The sequence below is a fragment of the Amyelois transitella genome, chromosome 19 (assembly GCF_032362555.1).
Source record: "Amyelois transitella isolate CPQ chromosome 19, ilAmyTran1.1, whole genome shotgun sequence".
In the NCBI taxonomy this organism is placed as follows: Eukaryota; Metazoa; Arthropoda; class Insecta; order Lepidoptera; family Pyralidae; genus Amyelois; species Amyelois transitella.
In genome coordinates this window covers 3,584,773-3,602,417 of record NC_083522.1, presented here as the reverse complement: position 1 = coordinate 3,602,417, position 17,645 = coordinate 3,584,773, and the positions used below count along the sequence as shown (strand labels likewise).

General features: G+C 35.2%; 3 protein-coding genes across 8 annotated transcripts in view; all 3 read left to right on the top strand.

Annotated features, from left to right (window-relative positions):
• Window positions 1-17,645, top strand: part of LOC106139541 (high affinity cAMP-specific and IBMX-insensitive 3',5'-cyclic phosphodiesterase 8) — a 99,973-nt gene that overhangs the window by 40,586 nt on the left and 41,742 nt on the right. For all 6 annotated transcript variants that reach the window (XM_060949409.1, XM_060949408.1, XM_060949407.1 and 3 more), the window contains 2 exons: window positions 3,936-4,001; window positions 7,756-7,961. In XM_060949409.1, coding sequence (XP_060805392.1) covers window positions 3,936-4,001; window positions 7,756-7,961 — 272 coding nt within the window. The remainder of the gene's footprint in view (window positions 1-3,935; window positions 4,002-7,755; window positions 7,962-17,645) is intronic.
• On the top strand, window positions 10,842-12,466 carry LOC106141397 (uncharacterized). The gene has a single exon (XM_060949783.1). It carries the CDS (start codon window positions 10,973-10,975, stop codon window positions 12,464-12,466), a length of 1,494 nt encoding a protein of 497 aa, XP_060805766.1. The 5' UTR covers window positions 10,842-10,972.
• LOC106129228 (probable RNA-directed DNA polymerase from transposon BS) lies at window positions 12,436-16,224 on the top strand. Its single transcript, XM_013327727.2, has one exon. It carries the CDS (start codon window positions 12,436-12,438, stop codon window positions 16,150-16,152), a length of 3,717 nt encoding a protein of 1,238 aa, XP_013183181.2. The 3' UTR covers window positions 16,153-16,224.

Here is a 17,645-nt window from a genome sequence, read left to right as displayed (position 1 = left end):
CGCTGCACCTATTTATTTATGTATTTTGTTTATTTATTGTAGTTTTAGTTGTAGTTTTAATTTTTTTTATTTTGTATCTTGTGTAGGTATAAATATATTTATTTATTTAGTTTGACCACACATAAAGTTTATATTAAGTTCGCCAATTGTGTATTTTGTACATTTGTATTTTGTTTAATAAAGTTAAATAAATAACTCTTCCTCAATATAGGTTTAATCACTTGATGGGACGAACACCAAAGAGGCGATCTCTTACAGTCATATGAATTATATTATCTGAAATATCTTTCAGTTTTATTAATATAATAATCCGAACATGTCAACTTAAATAATCTTTTGTTATGGCTCATTATGACAAGTTTAATTATTATGTGTAAACGTTGGGTGTATGTTTATAATCGATTTTACATAATTGGATTACACGGTACGCCGCCTCGCCGAAAATAATTAATGAATGTTTCTCTAATGAATAGATAAAACGAAACAGAGCAACGGCTTTTTTTTAATTAATTAAAAAAAGGAGTGAATTAATTTAATTTAAGTAACGCAAGAACTGACTGAGTCATTTTTTTTTTGTTTCGACCGAATAACGATATTTTTTCATTAATAATCTCGATTACCTTTTCATCTTTTGTTGTACCTTAGAATAGCAGGTGTAATGACTATATTTACAAAGTTTTAGTCAATACAAATTGTTGACCTATGTTAATAAGGTAAATATCTATATTAATGAATGTTATCTAATGAAATATTGTGATCTCAATAAAAATATCTTTGTCGAAAACAAATCGTTGCTCACTAACTAACATACTATTTATAGAAATTGCATTAGGAAAAAATAATGTGCAGAATAGATAATAAATTTATTTGAAGATAAATATTTAAAGAATACCTACACAAATATAAAAAGAAACTTGCTCTATGAGTATATTAATTCACATACCAGTTACCTCTCTTCGTATTAATCGGCGTAACATCGCAACAGATAACCTTGTTACCACGAAATTCGAAATAATTTCATTAAGTTAAGGCCCTTCCGCCCTTGGTCAATTACTCTGTCCTTTTAATATCATGTTAATGTTTAAATGATGCCGAGAAGGTGTAATAATGGTGAATTTTGCGACTGATTTTGATGCTTTTAATACGTTGCGGACAAAAATAAACCGTTTTTTCAGTAAAAAATTAAACTGGTTACAGTTCAGACCTTTGTTTTATTATATCTTTCATGTGCTAATCTTTTATTATTATGCGATATATAAAAAGCGCGCTTGTCACGCTTTTTTAAAAATATGCAAGTGACACCTTACAATCGTGAAACGATTTGATTCTTGACTTCTTTTAAGCGATGGGCGAGCAACCTCTTAACCTTCCTAAATCTCGAGACATAGTCATAGAAATGTGCTAAATTGAGTTCACTTTTTCTACTTATAAATACTAGCTGCTTTATCTTTGAGAGATTAATATTACGTCTTACGTTTAACATGATAAATAACTTGGTTTAAAAGAAAAATTACCAGTGGTTACGCGTAGCGATAATCGCATTTGGGGCGGGGTCCCGCGGGAACTCCCGGAGATAACCAGCTCGTAATGCGCCCTCATTCCCGCGCAACAGAAAATTATTTCTCTTGAGAATACTTGCGTATCATGGTTTAGTTTCATGTTGCAGAGTTGGTTAGGTTATATGCTTGGTTTTGCGGTAGGCTCTAGTGGGAATATATATTTTAAGTGCGAAAGAATTAGTTTGTTTTTCACCTTTTACGAAACCATTTAAACGATTTTGATGAAACTTGGTTTTATAGTTAGAACTTAGGAAAAAAATACAGGCGAATTTTTGGCAATTTCTATGGGAACGCTATTAATTTCAAAAGTATTAAATGTTCTTTAAAAAAACTAATTTAAACAACACCCAATGAAAAATATTTTGCAACGATTTCCAAATATAAACATATGAGCTACATACACAGTTATGAGAAACCATGAACGTTTTGCCGATTTTAATCAAGAAGTAAGTAATTTACCTATAATAAATTAAAAAAAATTATCACCTATATTAAAATAATTTAACACCTTTATATTGCGCCGGAGTAGTGCGAATTCACACGAAGGAATTTATTTATGCCGACTTTTGCATTAAATTAAATGCAATTCTCGCATTTCAATGCATAAAATTATAAGGTTTCATTGAGGTGTCAATATCATGTGATTTTAAAAAGTAAACCTTGCACTTTTCTTTTTTTATTAAGTATTAACGTAATTTAATAATAACCGATGCTCTTGAGGGAAATCATGGCTCAACTCCAGAGAAGTGAGGATTTCAACATGTTTTATGCCAAGAGGAAGTTACTTTTGAGGGAAATATTGCAAGGTAACCTGCAAATTCAATTTATTATAAAAATATGCAGGGAAAGAGAAGCAGCTGGCACAAACTTAGTCACCCTTTACGATATTCATGAGAAATAGACGGATAGACGAATTTGCCCTTTTCTTAGAGCCAGGACCATCCGGATATATCAATTACAATTCAGGCCATCTTTTGTAAATTCCAAAAATACAAAATTTATTTATGGGAACCCCAAGGTAGATAATGGCGAGTCTTCGTATCCAATACAGCTCGTATTGGATACAAAGGCTGTTTTAATTATGACCGGGTGAAAAGAATGTACTGGAATTCAATATGGATGTAGAATCCGTATGACATTTTTTTTTTTGTTATTTGGTTTATTCAAAATTATACAACCTACAGCAGCGAAATACTAATTGAAAAAGTTTTTAACTACAGAGCTATAAAAATTGCATTTTTTTTTGTCGTTATCACAATATGTCGTAACGATTTATCCTCGCGAAAGGTTTTACTAGTCTGCATGCATCACACATGTTGTCCATTCGACTGAGTTTAAAAAAAAACGAACAATACGAAAAACCGATCGCCAAATAAATGTTTGTAGGGTCGTGTTAGGCGCAGTATGTGTTTTTGAAAGCTTTTGTATTTTATATAATAAAAAATGAATTTCAAACTTCAGTATGGTTTTACATGGAAAACATCTGCCCTTGGGCATTCCATTTTATATACCAACAGGTAAAAAAGTGAATTTTTATTTAATTAAATTGAATTGTTTGTTTGTTTGAACGCGCTAATCTCAGAAACTACTGGTTCGAATTGCAAAATTATTTTTGTGTTGAATAGACCATTTATCGAGGAAGGCTTTAGGCTATATAACACCACGCTGCAACTATTAGGAGCGAAGATATAATGGAGAATGTGGAAAACATCGGGGAAAATTATTCATCCTTGAGGGCTTCAATGATGCCCAAAATAACTATTCCACACGGACGAAGTCGGGAGCACAGCTAGTACAAAATAAGTGTACCAATAATAAACATGTCGATACACATAAACATCGTTCGGTTTAGTAAAATGACATCAGAATATGCATGGTTTACGACCACTCGAATACACCTCGAGTTATTTTTGCCGTTTGATGACCCTAAATTGAGACAGACGTTTTATAAGAGGTAAAATTATGGGAATACTCTCAATAACTGAGCGCTGATAAAAATTGATCTGGAAATAAAGTAAATAAAAAATGCAATTTTGATGATGAAAAATAAATTTGTAATTTGTTGGCTGAGAAAAATGCATAAGATCTATCAACTAAATTTCGACGAAAAGACATTGTTTTGTATGTATGTATGTTTATAACGCGATAATTGTCCAATCGTTGGTTTGATTTTAATGAAATTTTGAATGCGTAGATATGTTTATCTTTCAATATATTTTTTCAATTCGTAGGTCAAAATCGGTCAAGAAGCTCTTGAGATATTTTCAATCTCGTTCAATATAAAAGTGTACGCCAGGTCCAAGTTCGTGGCGAACGACTAGTTATATAAATAATAGATATGTTGATGTATATTACACAAGTTTTCTCTCTTTGCAGAACAGGTCGCCGCCGCCTGCGCACGTCCCTTCTGCCCTCCTCTATGCACCTCCGGAACCGCTAGAGGTAAGTATCAATATATATTTTTTACAATCGTCCCGCCACGACTTCTCCCCTGGTATATAATACTCCCGTGGTACATAACCTATAACACTCGCAATTTTCAAGTTCGGATCATTATTTTCAAAGATTAGACCTTACAAACAATCAAAATTACAAACTTTTACCTCTTTATACATACATACATAAAATCACGCCTCTTTCCCGGAGGGGTAGGCAGAGACTACCTCTTTCCACTTGCCACGATATCTGCATACTTCCTTCGCTTCATCCACATTCATAACTCTCTTCATGCAAGCTCGGCGGTTTCGGGTACTTTCGCCCAATCGCCCAATCCAAGATCAAAGACACTGTAAATAAAAAATCTTGTACACATGTGCATACTCGTATAATACCCTGTTATTGTTAACACAATATTGCTCGTGACTGTACCATGTTCAATTTAATTAATAATACGCCAGCTTTTAGTTAAATTACAGTGAAATAAATACTTTGATGTTCACTCCAGCACTTAACGAAATACCTAGCATATCCTATACAAACGGTCACGGTAACAGATACGTCCATTAAAGCCATATCCATTAATTAAAGTGTTTTCATGTATGTACAGAAACCATATGATTAAGTTAACAACGTTTTTTTTAAGAACGTATTCTCTAATTAAAACAGTTTGAATTAGGAACATAATTTCTTTAAGAGTATAAGGTGCCCGGGTAAAATGCGTGAACAATACGCGCGGCGGCACAGGTTCATGTACCAATGACTCTTTTCTGAGTTATGTAACATTAGTTTGAGTGCTAACCGATGCTGTAACGGTGAGGGAGAACATCGTGAGGAAATCTCCAAATTCAGGCAACTGGAAGTGTCACCATAATCCAATACTAAGGATTAGGTTCTGTTTCGAAGCGGGTCGGAAGACAGTTTTTAAAAAGAAAGAAAGAAAGAAAGAAAGGAAGAAAGAAAGAAAGAAAAATCTTTATTTGGCGCAAGATGTAACATTACATTTTCATTCATAAACATAGAAATAAAAAAATACATGATGCGACCAAAAGGGTTTCCACTCAGCATATGCATGTGTATGATGAGGTAAAAGAACTAAAACTTGTATTTACTTTCCACAAGAAAATCAAAAGACATACAAAACCGCGCACCCGACGTAAGTCTAATGCGAACTGCATAAAATAAAAGTGAAAATGAATACATCACTTTCCTATTGCATTGTAAAGAAACGCAGTTGTATATTTTATTTTAAAAAATGTTCATGCCTATTATTCCGATATAACAGTTCCCCTACAAAGGATGCGAAGGTAAGTCGGGAATTGCTTCGTGCAAATACCTGACTCACCCATCCACGATCATGGTCAAAGGCAGACCCCGGGCTCCTCTCCACAGTGGTAAGGATGTAACCAGGATTATCTTATTTGAATGTAATCTTCCTCGCATTATAGTTAAGTCATTTATTTGGAATTATAACCTATAGAATCAAAAACAAGATCGGAGGATACTATGAGGCTGGTTATCTTGCTGTCTTTTCTTCATCCCACACCTCTTGATTCGCGAAATCCATATTACTTACCGTAAAAATTGAAATTCCCTCAAAAAATTCAAAAATCAAAAATACCCTCCCCTGTGCAAGTACATACAGTTTCACAGCAAAAGTGATAGCCGTTATTTCAAATTGCCAGTAGATAGTAGTTACCTTAGAGTAAATTTACTATTATAAATAAAAAAAGAAAGACAAGCCAAATAGCTGAACGTGGCCATTTAGTCTTCAAGACTGTTGGCTCTGTCTACCCCGCATGGGATATACACGTGACCATATGTATGTAAGTATGTAAAAAGAAAGACAATAATAAAAGTCTCAAATCGGTCACACCTGAATTTTAATAGCTTGGTTAAGTAGTTACCCTTGAGCACATTCTTTGTACATTATGGTTTACGAGGAGAGTGGAAAGTCGTAAAATCTTTTTTTGGATTGAGTATGTTTCTAGCACAGACATCTAACAATCACAAATTTTCCTAGAAAATGGTGTTGTATACTTTTAATTCAAAAGTAGTTTATTTATAATTTACCTATATGAATGTGTTTTATGCCGTGTGGTTCTCGGCACTTTAGAATAAGACCACTCCATATCTTTGTTCGTGGATGTCGTAAAAGGTATTTTTTGGGCGATGGGCTAGCAAACTGATCTTGATTCCATCATTGGGCCATAGCGCGAACGCGGCCTGTCAGTCTTTTCAAGTCTGTTGACTCTGTCTGCTTCACTAGGGAAAACGAATATATGTAACTATATTACGTGGAGACAATACGATTTCTTTCTAAATCCTAATGCAGTTAATTACATTCCTATAAGACAAAGAATCATATTTCACTTATTTGAAAATAGTTGACTATTTTCCGCACTCTATTTTCAACCTTTGTGCCTGTAACCCTGCCTGTGATTTCAGCGCCAATGAACATTACCGCACAAGTCACCCTTAAAAGAGTGACATATTTTATTTTTCCATTACTTTCTACTTTCAGCAGACGAGGTTTGCTCGAGTTCCAATAAAAATATGATTTTATGAGGGAAATCTGATTTCAGAAGTTCAGTTAATACTTTTGACTTCAACGTACTTTTCTACTTCGCAAAGTTTCAAAAGCTGGATTTTCAAGGGCTTTGGAAGCAAATGGATCTGTTTATGTTACATTTTGTATAAAGATACATATCATCACGTCTATATCCCTTACGGGGTAGACAGAGCCAACAGTCTTGAAAAGACTGAAAGGCCACGTTCAGCTATTTGGCTTAATGATAGAATTGAGATTCAAATAGTGACAGGTTGCTAGCCTGTCGCCTAAAAAAGAATCCCAAGTTTGTAAGCCTATCCCTTAGTCGCCTTTTACGACATCCATGGGAAAGAGATGGCGTGGTCCTATTCTTTTTTTTTATTGGTGCCGGGAGCCACACGGCACATATAAAGATATGAGGCAAATTTACTATGTTTAAAGGTCGGGCTTTTACAACGAGAAGTTTGAATTTGTTTAGTTTTAATTAATAATTTCACTCTTTTGTTTTATGAAATATAGAAGATAATACTGTACTCTCTTTCTCTCCTGCTCTTTCTCTCTAACTCTATGGTTAGAAATGGTTAGCTTTTGACTTCAAGTGAGAATGTTTATAGCATTTAAGTGACAATTTCAGTGTCGTGAAAATATTGAGGCTGTTTTATGGCTGTCTGATATCTGATGGGCAGATATTTTCATAATGTAATCCATCTCCGTAAGAATTAAGCATAATAAACTATTTATGTTTTAAGCTGAAAGTTATTCAAAAATGTAAAATTAAAATAAAAAAGACGTCACACAATATATACATGACCATCACCCACCGCTTCATTTGTTGGTTCGATTTAACTATCGATTTCATTTTTACCAACAAATCAATATAATATATAAAAAACTTTACCACCGTAGCTGCACGATACCGTCAGTCATTTTTCCGCATTTGCAGGATAGTGAGGCCCCGTAATCCTGTTCCGCGCTCAGCTCCCAAATTCAATTTACTTCAAACTTGATTTTCCCAACCTACTGAGTTTAATACATAATACATAACAAAGTGAAGAGCAAAAAAAGAAATGACATTTATCGTATGACGTAGATTATATTAACGAATTTATTATGTACCTATTTCTCAGACATTCATTTCAATACTTAAAAATTTTCAAAATCAGATGAATACAAAATAGCCTTATAATGTTTTAACCTTATTGTTCGCAGTTGTTATGCGTTTTCCCGGAGCGAGCGTCGCGCGTTTGCGCAGCCGCGTGCGCAGCGGCTACACGCGCGGGCGGCGAAGCGCGGTCCGTGCGAAGCGCGCGCGAGGCGATAGATGCCCTGCGACGCGACGGAGACGCGCGGATACCACACGTTGTGGTGGTGGACGCGCGAACCCCGCAATCGCTTGACGCTTTGCTACTTGCTAGGTGAGTAAAAATTATATACTTACACATCATAAATATTACTTCCTTAGATAGCGACTAAGGTCCGTGCGAAGCGAGTAGCCAGATCAGCAAGGCAGGTACATTACATACTAGGTACCAGGAGTGAAATTTTAATAATGCGTATATAAAATCTATATGAGACAAAGATATTTACTACTTTCTAATTTCCATCAAGTGAGTCAATATGGCTCATGCCGGCGGCGGAAAATATCAATCAAATTCCTTTTTTCCGTCAAGAGTACATTGTAGCCACCCATATTAATATTTATAATCATAATTTTGAACGAACTCACCGTTTGCAGTCATAAATTAAAAAAAAGTAAACAAACAGCGACCAAAAAGGAAGATCGAAATGTGACTGCAGAACGGCGATAAACTGTAAATATTTCTCCATATCCGATTCACAACTGCAACATCGCGTTCCGTGCGAAGGAAAACTTCACATGATTCAATTTCAAAACTCACCGAGCGACGGCAAACGGACCGGGGAAGCAAAGCAGATATAATAAAACACGCGTCGCGTCACGTCACGGCGCAACGTTTGTTGATTCGAGCTGAATGAAGACTTGAGTATAAATAGCTTGTACTCAGGATTTAGAGCGTTAAAGTTTAAAAGTTTAAAACCATATCAGAATAAAGGCAAATTGTGCTTTATATTAAAAAAAATATACTTACGACGATCTAAATGATAATATATAAAATTTGCATTGCGTTGCACATCGCAACACAGATGTCTTTAAAACTTTTTATTCAATATCCATTTGAGTTTAATTGATAGAACTTGAGTTTTAAAAATATGTAGGGCTCAATTCAGTTTATTATTACTTAATTTAATTGAATCTGATCGGAAAACCAGATAATAATATGTATGTTAATATGACTCTAGTAAAATTTGCTCAAACCCGGAATTCAGAATCATAAATGCAGATTCATTTCCAACTGAATTCGTCGAACAGGCAAACTGGAAAACCAGATTTAATAAAATAGTTACTCTCGTCACGTCGTGTCTGTTGACATGAGTAAGGTTCTAAGGTAAGGCAATAATATTGACTATAGACAAGGGTTAGCGACGCGCTCACTTAGATTTAATTTTTTAAATATAGGTCTGCTAAAGTGTATTGTAATTTCAGATATTAATTGTTCAGACCATAAAATATTATCAAGAGTGTTGTTGCACCCACAATTGTATAAGTCTATACATATAATAAATCTGTAGAAAGGTCAATTCTGTACATTGAAAATATTGAAAAAATAAATAGCAGGGGGTGTTACTGGATCGATACCAAACACAAAAATGTGATTAAAAAAATTTTTGTCTGTCTGTCTGTATGTTCAGGCATCACGTGAAAACTAACGGTTCGATTTTGATGAAACTTGGTATAATTATATCTTATTATCCTGGGCGTAAAATAGGATACTTTTTATCCCGAAAAAATACGAAGAAAAAAAATTCTTAATTTTTCAGTTTATCCATAGACGTTGTTCTGTAGAACCGCGAACACACGTTGCGTTACCCGCAGTGGATTCAGCGCCGTAACATGTAGCGCCGAAAGTCGGCTTTGGCTTGAACCGTTTGCTGCACACGCGGGCCGCTACTAATTACTATGAAAAAATAAAAATAGGTAAAAAAACTTTTTAATTTAAACGGTTTTATGTTAAACATACATTGCAATGTTTAATATAAATGTACTAAAAACCAAAAAATAATAAAATAGATACAGTCATGGGAATTATAAACATATGCATAGAATAGACTAAAATAAAACCGTGGGGCACGTCAATTGTCTACAATCGTTGATTAAAATGTTTGTTTTGTAATGTTACACTATAATTAGGCAGTTGTTCAACCGACAACGATGGACGTGTGATAAGTAGGGCTAGAATGTGGAAACAAGTTAGCAAGCTCGATTAAGCGAGTTTTAGGGTTTCATAATGTTGAGCGAGTAGTACTTTTATCATAAGTTTTGTCGATTAAAGACAAACTACGAGCAGTGAAACGATTCCTCGCTAGCCAGCAAAATAGTAAGTAATTTGCGCACCGTCTGCGGGCCAACTGCCTAACGACGAATTAAACGATTCTTCTATCGCACATTAAGTCTATAATTTGTAGACAATTGACGTGCCCCACGGTTTTATTTTAGTCTACTCTATGCATATGTTTATAATTCCCATGACTGTATCTATTTTATTATTTTTTGGTTTTTAGTACATTTATATTAAACATTGCAATGTATGTTTAACATAAAACCGTTTAAATTAAAAAGTTTTTTTACCTATTTTTATTTTCTAGTTTTTAGTTTTTATTTCGCATTCTGTTTAATTCATTTAGTGCTTCATTATTGCAAGGTTTCTTGCCCGTTAGTTTATTGCAGTCCAACACCTCTATACGTAGTCCCTGCAAAGATCTTACTCTACTAAGAGCCACGTAGGCTTGACCTTCTTCAAACAGTTTCGCACCTAAGTATACAACTGCGTGATCCACAGTGCTGCCCTGCATTTCATGTATTGTAGAAGCCCATGATAGTGACCTTTCATTTGATACCCATGTTGATGGGATTGATAAAACCTAAGTTATCCGCCATTTTGTAGAGGCCGCCATCTTGGATTTCAATTTTTTATAGTATATTGTATTCTGCTTGTTGAGCCCTTTCATTTGATACCCATATTGATGAGATTAATGAAACCTAAATTATCCGCCATTTTGTAACGGCGGCCATCTTGAATTTATAATGATAATGAATAAACATAATTATATTGTCACCAAAATCCAAAGTGTATACAAAATTTCAGATTAATCGGTTGACAGGAAGAGGGTGAAATTTGAATTACTAAATTTGACCCGCAGTTGCGCGCGGGCGCCGATCACAGGTGGACGCGTCGGGTGACTTTGTATCACGCAAGTGATTTATCGGAGCGCGCTGTCGGTGCATTGTGTGCGTAGGTACCTACGTGTTCGCAGCTTGTTGATAATGTAAATTGAATTACTACTGACAATGATGTCTAGCAACGAGAATTCGTTTGCTATACTATCTGACGAGGAGATAAATGGTGAAGACGTTATTGAGACCAGAGAATGTGAGATGACAAGGGATTTGCATACTGTAAGCCGGTGGAGTAGTACGGAAAACTTAGTAGAAATGAGTTCGGGAAGACCTTCAAAGAGAAACAGGGTGATGAGTACCGAAGAAGTTTGGACTACAGTAGGAAAAAAGGCCAAGAAACCAGTGAGTTCCGATGAAAATGATTTAACGAATAAAGCTGAAGAAAAAATTGAAATTTGTTTGACATGTCCAGAAAAACTACCTAAACAATTTGGATTGGCAAAAATGATGAAGGCTGAAAATATTAAAAATGTTATAAAAATCAAATACATAAACGCATATAAGGTGTTAATTCATTTTAGTCAAGAAGAAAGTGCTGAAGAATTTCTTCTATCGAAATTATTCAACGAAAATGGCTTCAAATGTCAAAGAACCCTAGAAGTTAACCAGTCTTACGGTGTGATTAAAGATGTCGACCTACATTTAAGCGACGATGAAATTTGTGAGGAGTTAAGATGTGAGACTGAGATATTAGGAATAAAACGACTTAAACGCAAAAACACGAATGATGGCCTATGGGAAACGAGTGAATCTGTTAGGATATGTTTCAAGGGTTCCCTCTTACCTTCATATGTATATATATGTGATACTAGAGCCCAAGTTCACCCATACACCTTCCCTGTTACTCAGTGTTCCAGATGCTGGCGTTTTGGTCATACGATTAAAATGTGCCCTTCTCTAAAAGTAATTTGTCCTAAGTGCACTAAAAGTCATGTTAATTGTGAAACAACAGAATTTAAATGCAATAATTGCACCGGAAGACATATGGCTATGGCTAAGATTTGTCCAGTATTTTTAAAAGAAAAACGAATAAGGGAGATCATGTCGGAATTTAACTGTTCATATAAAAAAGCCTTAACGATGTTTCCACCATCTGCAGCTCATCATGGCGGTCAAACACAAGACCTTAATAAAGTTATTGGCAAAGATACATCAGAAGACATAATTGAAGAATCTAGAAACACTCCTTCCACCCCTAGTATTATATTTCCTATCAAACATATCTCCAATAAGAACCAAAACTTAAAAAAGAATCCAAAGGGACAAAAAATAAAAGAGAAGAGGAATAATAAAATAACAGAGAGAAATGAAGACTACTTAGAAGATGTTTTCGAATCAAATGAAAGCGATACTAAATCTGAAGATGGCATTCTAGAAGGAAATCGCAACAACTATAAAGAAAAAATATCTTGGAGTCAATTGTTTAAGAAAATTAAAAACAAAATTTTCGAGAAAGGTAACGCGTCTTGGGAAGATACATTGAAAGAGTGTGTTGGTATTGTAATGGAAGGGTTATTATCAATTTTCATGAAATTTATCGCTGATCAGCCTTGTTGTAACTTCATAAAACAATTATGGACTACAGCAACCCAAGTATCTCAATAAACATACTCCAATGGAATTGTCAGAGCGTCCGTCCTAAACGAATAGAACTTGAAGCCCTCCTTAGTCAAGAAAAGATACATATTGCTATATTGAGTGAAACCTGGTTAGAACCATACAGTCCTTTCGATATTACCGGATATCATATATTCCGAGCTGACCGTCATGATGGATTCGGAGGAGTAGCTATACTCACACACAAATCAATAAAAGCACAACGATTCGATGTTCAACTACGTAACAATGCGATAGAGGTAATTTTTGTTAAAATACATAATTGTGATTATATAGAAAACGTAATTTCTGTGTACTGTCCACCATCTACTAATACAACGTTATCGGATTGGAATGAGGTTCTCAAATTAGGCGAAATGAGGTCTATTGTGGCAGGGGATTTTAACGCTCATCATACCAATTGGTCTACAAAAATAGATACACGTGGTGGACAAATATATGATTCTATAATAGAAAATGACTACTGTTCGTTAAATAATGGCACAAACACAAGAGTTAAACTAGTCAATGGCCTAGTCCAAAGATCATCACCGGATATATCCCTGATATCAACAGATATAGCTCTAGGATTTGATTGGCAAGTATTAAATGAAAATCTCGGAAGTGATCATTTGGCTATTAAATTGAGAACCAACATCTCGGCTAATCCAAACTATAAAAAGAAATTCAATCTAAAGAAAGCTAATTGGATTAAATATAAAGAAAATATTGAAAGTTTATTCTTGAACTTTAATTTACCTCAGGATAATCAGACGGCGTATGATGAGTTTACCAATATGGTTCTTATCGCTGCTAAAGAATCAATTCCTTATATCAAAATCTGCAACAATCCAGTACGTGCCCAAAATTTTAAACCTAAGCCTTACTGGAATAAAGAAGTATCAAAAGCTGTAGCAGAAAGACGTCGTGCACTAGCAATTTTCCGTAGAAATCCCACTCCAGATAACCTCGAGTTACTTCAAACTAAGATCCGAACAGCCCAGTCAGTGATTAGGAGTAATAAATGTAAGTCTTGGAGAGGTTGGTGTGATAGTCTGGATGGTGTGTCCTCGTCAACTGAAATGTGGAACAAAATGAGATGGCTGAAAGGTTACAGTGCTCCAACACGATATGTTTCTTCAGATGTAGCAGACAAATTACTTTGCGATTTAGCGCCTGATTTTGTAACTCCACCCCCTCCGAAGTTCCACTCGAAAAATCAGCTATTATCTAGTCCAATAACATTGCAAGAACTTACTAATAACCTAAAACAATCAGACACAGCCCCAGGGTTGGATGACATCTCCTATTCTATGATTAATCACTTGCCTGATATAGCCAAAAGCATTCTAGTGTGTTTATACAATAGGTTTCTAAACACAGGTTTTGCTCCGTCACAGTGGAAAGAGATCAAAATTGTCCCGATACCAAAATCAGGCGCTGATAGCAGTGGTTCTTCATCAGGTATGAGGCCTATTGCCTTGATATCCTGTACATGCAAGATATTTCATTCAATAATTACACGAAGATTAGAATGGTATTTTGAAAAGAATAAATTATTTTCAGATGAGACTATAGGATTTAGAAGAACTAGATCTTGCATGGACAATTTATCAAGGTTAGTGTCACGGATACAAATTGGTTTTAGCGAAGGTTTAGTAACGGTTGGATGTTTTATCGATATCAATAATGCTTATAATAATGTTGATATATCCTGCCTTGTGCTCTCATTGGATAAGATTGGAGTTGGAGCTTCAGTGTGCAATTATCTTTGGCAGTTTTTAAGTGGCCGTAGTTTGTTCATAGAATTAGACAATAATAAAATTATTCGTACAACTGGTACCGGAATAGCTCAAGGTGACCCATTATCTCCATTTTTATTCAATGCTGCTACCTTAAGTATTTGTAAGGAATTGTCTGGATTGCTTTTTGTATCACAATACGCCGATGATTTTGTGCTTTATGCTACCCACAAAGACATATCTGAAGCAGTCTCCATTGTTCAGCGTGCTTTGGATATGTTTAATGATATGATAGATGACATCGGATTAAGTGTCTCTCATAGAAAAACGAAAATGTGCATATTTTCGAGAGGTCAGAGAAAACGTCTTTCGGCTGATGATACAGCGTTGAGGGTTAAAGAGTTCAAAATTGAAATAGTAGATAGCGTAAAATATTTAGGAATGTGGTTCGATAGAGGATTAAAATGGGGCAAACACATAAATTATACGTATGAGAAAACTTGTAAATTTTTGAACATATTCAAAGTGTTAGCTGGTTCTAAGTGGGGCATACACCCGAAGCATCTTAGACGCTTATACATAGCAATCATCCGAAGTCGCCTGGATTATGGCAGCTTTCTCTATGACACCAGTGTCAAAAGCCATTTATATAAGTTAGATAAAGTACAGAATCAGGCGATGAGAGTGATCGGTGGTTTTATTAGAACTTCGCCAGTGCATGTCATGGAAAGCGAGTTATGTCTTCCACCATTATCTATTCGTAGGCGCTTTCTGGCAATAAAGTTTTGGTTTAAATCTATTTCATTGAACAAAAATTCTATTCTGGAAATAATCGACGAACTGAATTGTTTATGTGAATGGAGATACTGGTCTCGGAAAAGGCTGCCACTTCTTGTGGACACATACAGGAAATATAAGTACAATAAGTTACAATCATTTGATAATTTGCCAATGTATAATCTGGAGTATTGGGTTACTTATTATGATCTATCCAAAAATATTATTGTTAGTATCGATGGTTTTGAAAAAGCTAAAAGACAAGTTAGTGCATTGGAACTTAGTAATACTTGCTGTGAATACTTAAATAGACATTATAATTCATATTACAAATTATATACTGACGGGTCTAAAAATAAAATGGGATGTGGAGCTGCATTTTATGACTCAAATATGATCACATCAGTTAAATTTAGTATTTCTGGTGATATTTCTATTATGCACGCAGAATTGATTGCCATATCCGAGGCATTACAATATGCAATAACATTGCAAAGTACCCTAATTGTCATTTTCACTGACTCTAAAAGCGCTTTGTTACACTTGGCTCGGATCCCCTCGAATAGTCGAGGATGCCCGATAGCCTACACAATTCTTGAAACTATGAATAAGCTTCGACACTTAGATAAAAATGTTTTATTGCAGTGGATTCCATCGCACATCGGAATCAGGGGTAACGAGGAGGCAGATTTAGCAGCTAAACAAGCCATTAGTGAAGGCATCAGTTACGAATGCAAGCCACTTCAAAATGAAGCGTTAAATCTTTCGAAAGTTGACTGTAGGCGATTGTGGCACGAATACTTCAATGAGCGGTCTAGATATAAAGGTATTTGGTACAAAACCATCCAGTGTCAACCTCCTCTTTACCCATGGTTCGATGATCATCACGGAAATAGGGTAACCATTGTAACACTGTTGAGACTTCGTTGTGGTCATATCCCATCTAACAAGTTTAAATACCTAATGGGCATCTCAGACACACCTGATTGCCCAGAGTGTAACAAGGTAGACGATGTTCAACACGTGTTGATGGAATGTGTTCGCAACGAGGCGCTCCGCCGTGAATTGCGACTCAGTGGCGGCAACGCAGTGGGTAGGTGCAATAGTCTTTTAGCTGATCCGTTATCAGAATGTGCTAAGTGCCTAGTTAAGTTGTGTCATGAAATTATTATCTAAATGTAATTACTGGAATGTTTAAATGATTCCTTTGTTCGATAACCTTACGGGGGTGACATAGTCACTGCGTGACAAAACCCCTTTCTAATATAAAAGAATAAAAAAAAAAAAAAAAAAAAAAATTTGACCCAAGAATAAAACAAACGGGGTGAGCTAAATAAAACCGTTTAAAAATACTACATAGCTACATTAATTCCCATCAAGCTGAAAATGAGTATAATTATTTAAAACACAATCAAAAGCATTATTTCAAAATTCCCCATGATTCCGGTTTAAGGAAAAAAATTTACTCACGGTCAAAGTTAAAAAATGGGTGTATCGCAATTTTCTTTAAAACGGTAAGTTTTTTAAATCGTAAAATTACCTCAGACATAAATTGTAGATCATAAATTTAGCTTCTAAATCAGCTTGATGGGAATTAATGTAGCTTCATTCCTATTTTTTGGTCTAAATTGACCGGACTGAAAATAAAATGGAGAAATAAACCATCTACGCGAAGACCGACATCCGCGCGGACGGAGTCGCGGGGGGAAGCTAGTTTTAAAATATATCCGAAGTTGTCTGTGGTTACGCAAGCTCGCGCCAATTTTGAATTTTGTCTTGGTCCGCGCGCAGAGAACCAAGTGCGCCTAAATGTTTTCCCTGTGTTATTTTTAATTATTTGATCAGTCTTATCTGTGTCAAAAAAAAGTGATTTTATAACATAGCGCGTGAGTTTTCCTGGCCTGACGTCGTTAACAACAAGAATAGATTTAGTCTACTTTACAACTTTGTCAACAATTTGTGTTACAATTTTTGTCGTTCAGGTAGTCAGTATTTTTTCTTATTCTCACACTTAAAAGCTACCACGACCTCCGTTCATGTATATGTTTACTTTTGTTAAATAACAAAATATGAAAAACGAAACGTATTGAGAACCATCTCTTCCCTAAGTTAACGTATAAGTAATTTCATGTTCCCATTGAACCTTAGTAGGTACATTATTATTACAAGCGAGTCTCTAATCCCGTATCGTCTGTTAACAAACAGTATACCACAGGCATGTGGCAGCCATGTCTGCACTAATTACACACATGCTATACGCTTCAATTTGCCGTGCATCCTCTCAATTTACGCATGCCCACACAAATTCGTTGCGACAATACTTTGTCCAGCAAATAAATGCAAGCAATAGGTGAGGTATGCTTATCATCTGTATAAATATCTTAGTTTTGTCCAAAGGTTTCTCGTTCGACTGATAGAAAATGCTATACTAAAGCATTGAAATAACTTCGCCTGTTATACATTTTCAAGTGCAATTAATTTTATGGATATAAAAATTACATTACATACTTGAAACCTTGTGATTATTTGCTTTGTCTAACCCGTAAAGTCTGGTACATTTACGTTTATGTATTTTTACTTTAAAATCTCCTATCCTATATCCTTTTTGTGGGTGTCGTAAGTGGCGGAAGCACTTCATTTGAAGCACCTAGTGATCCAAGCTGTGTAAG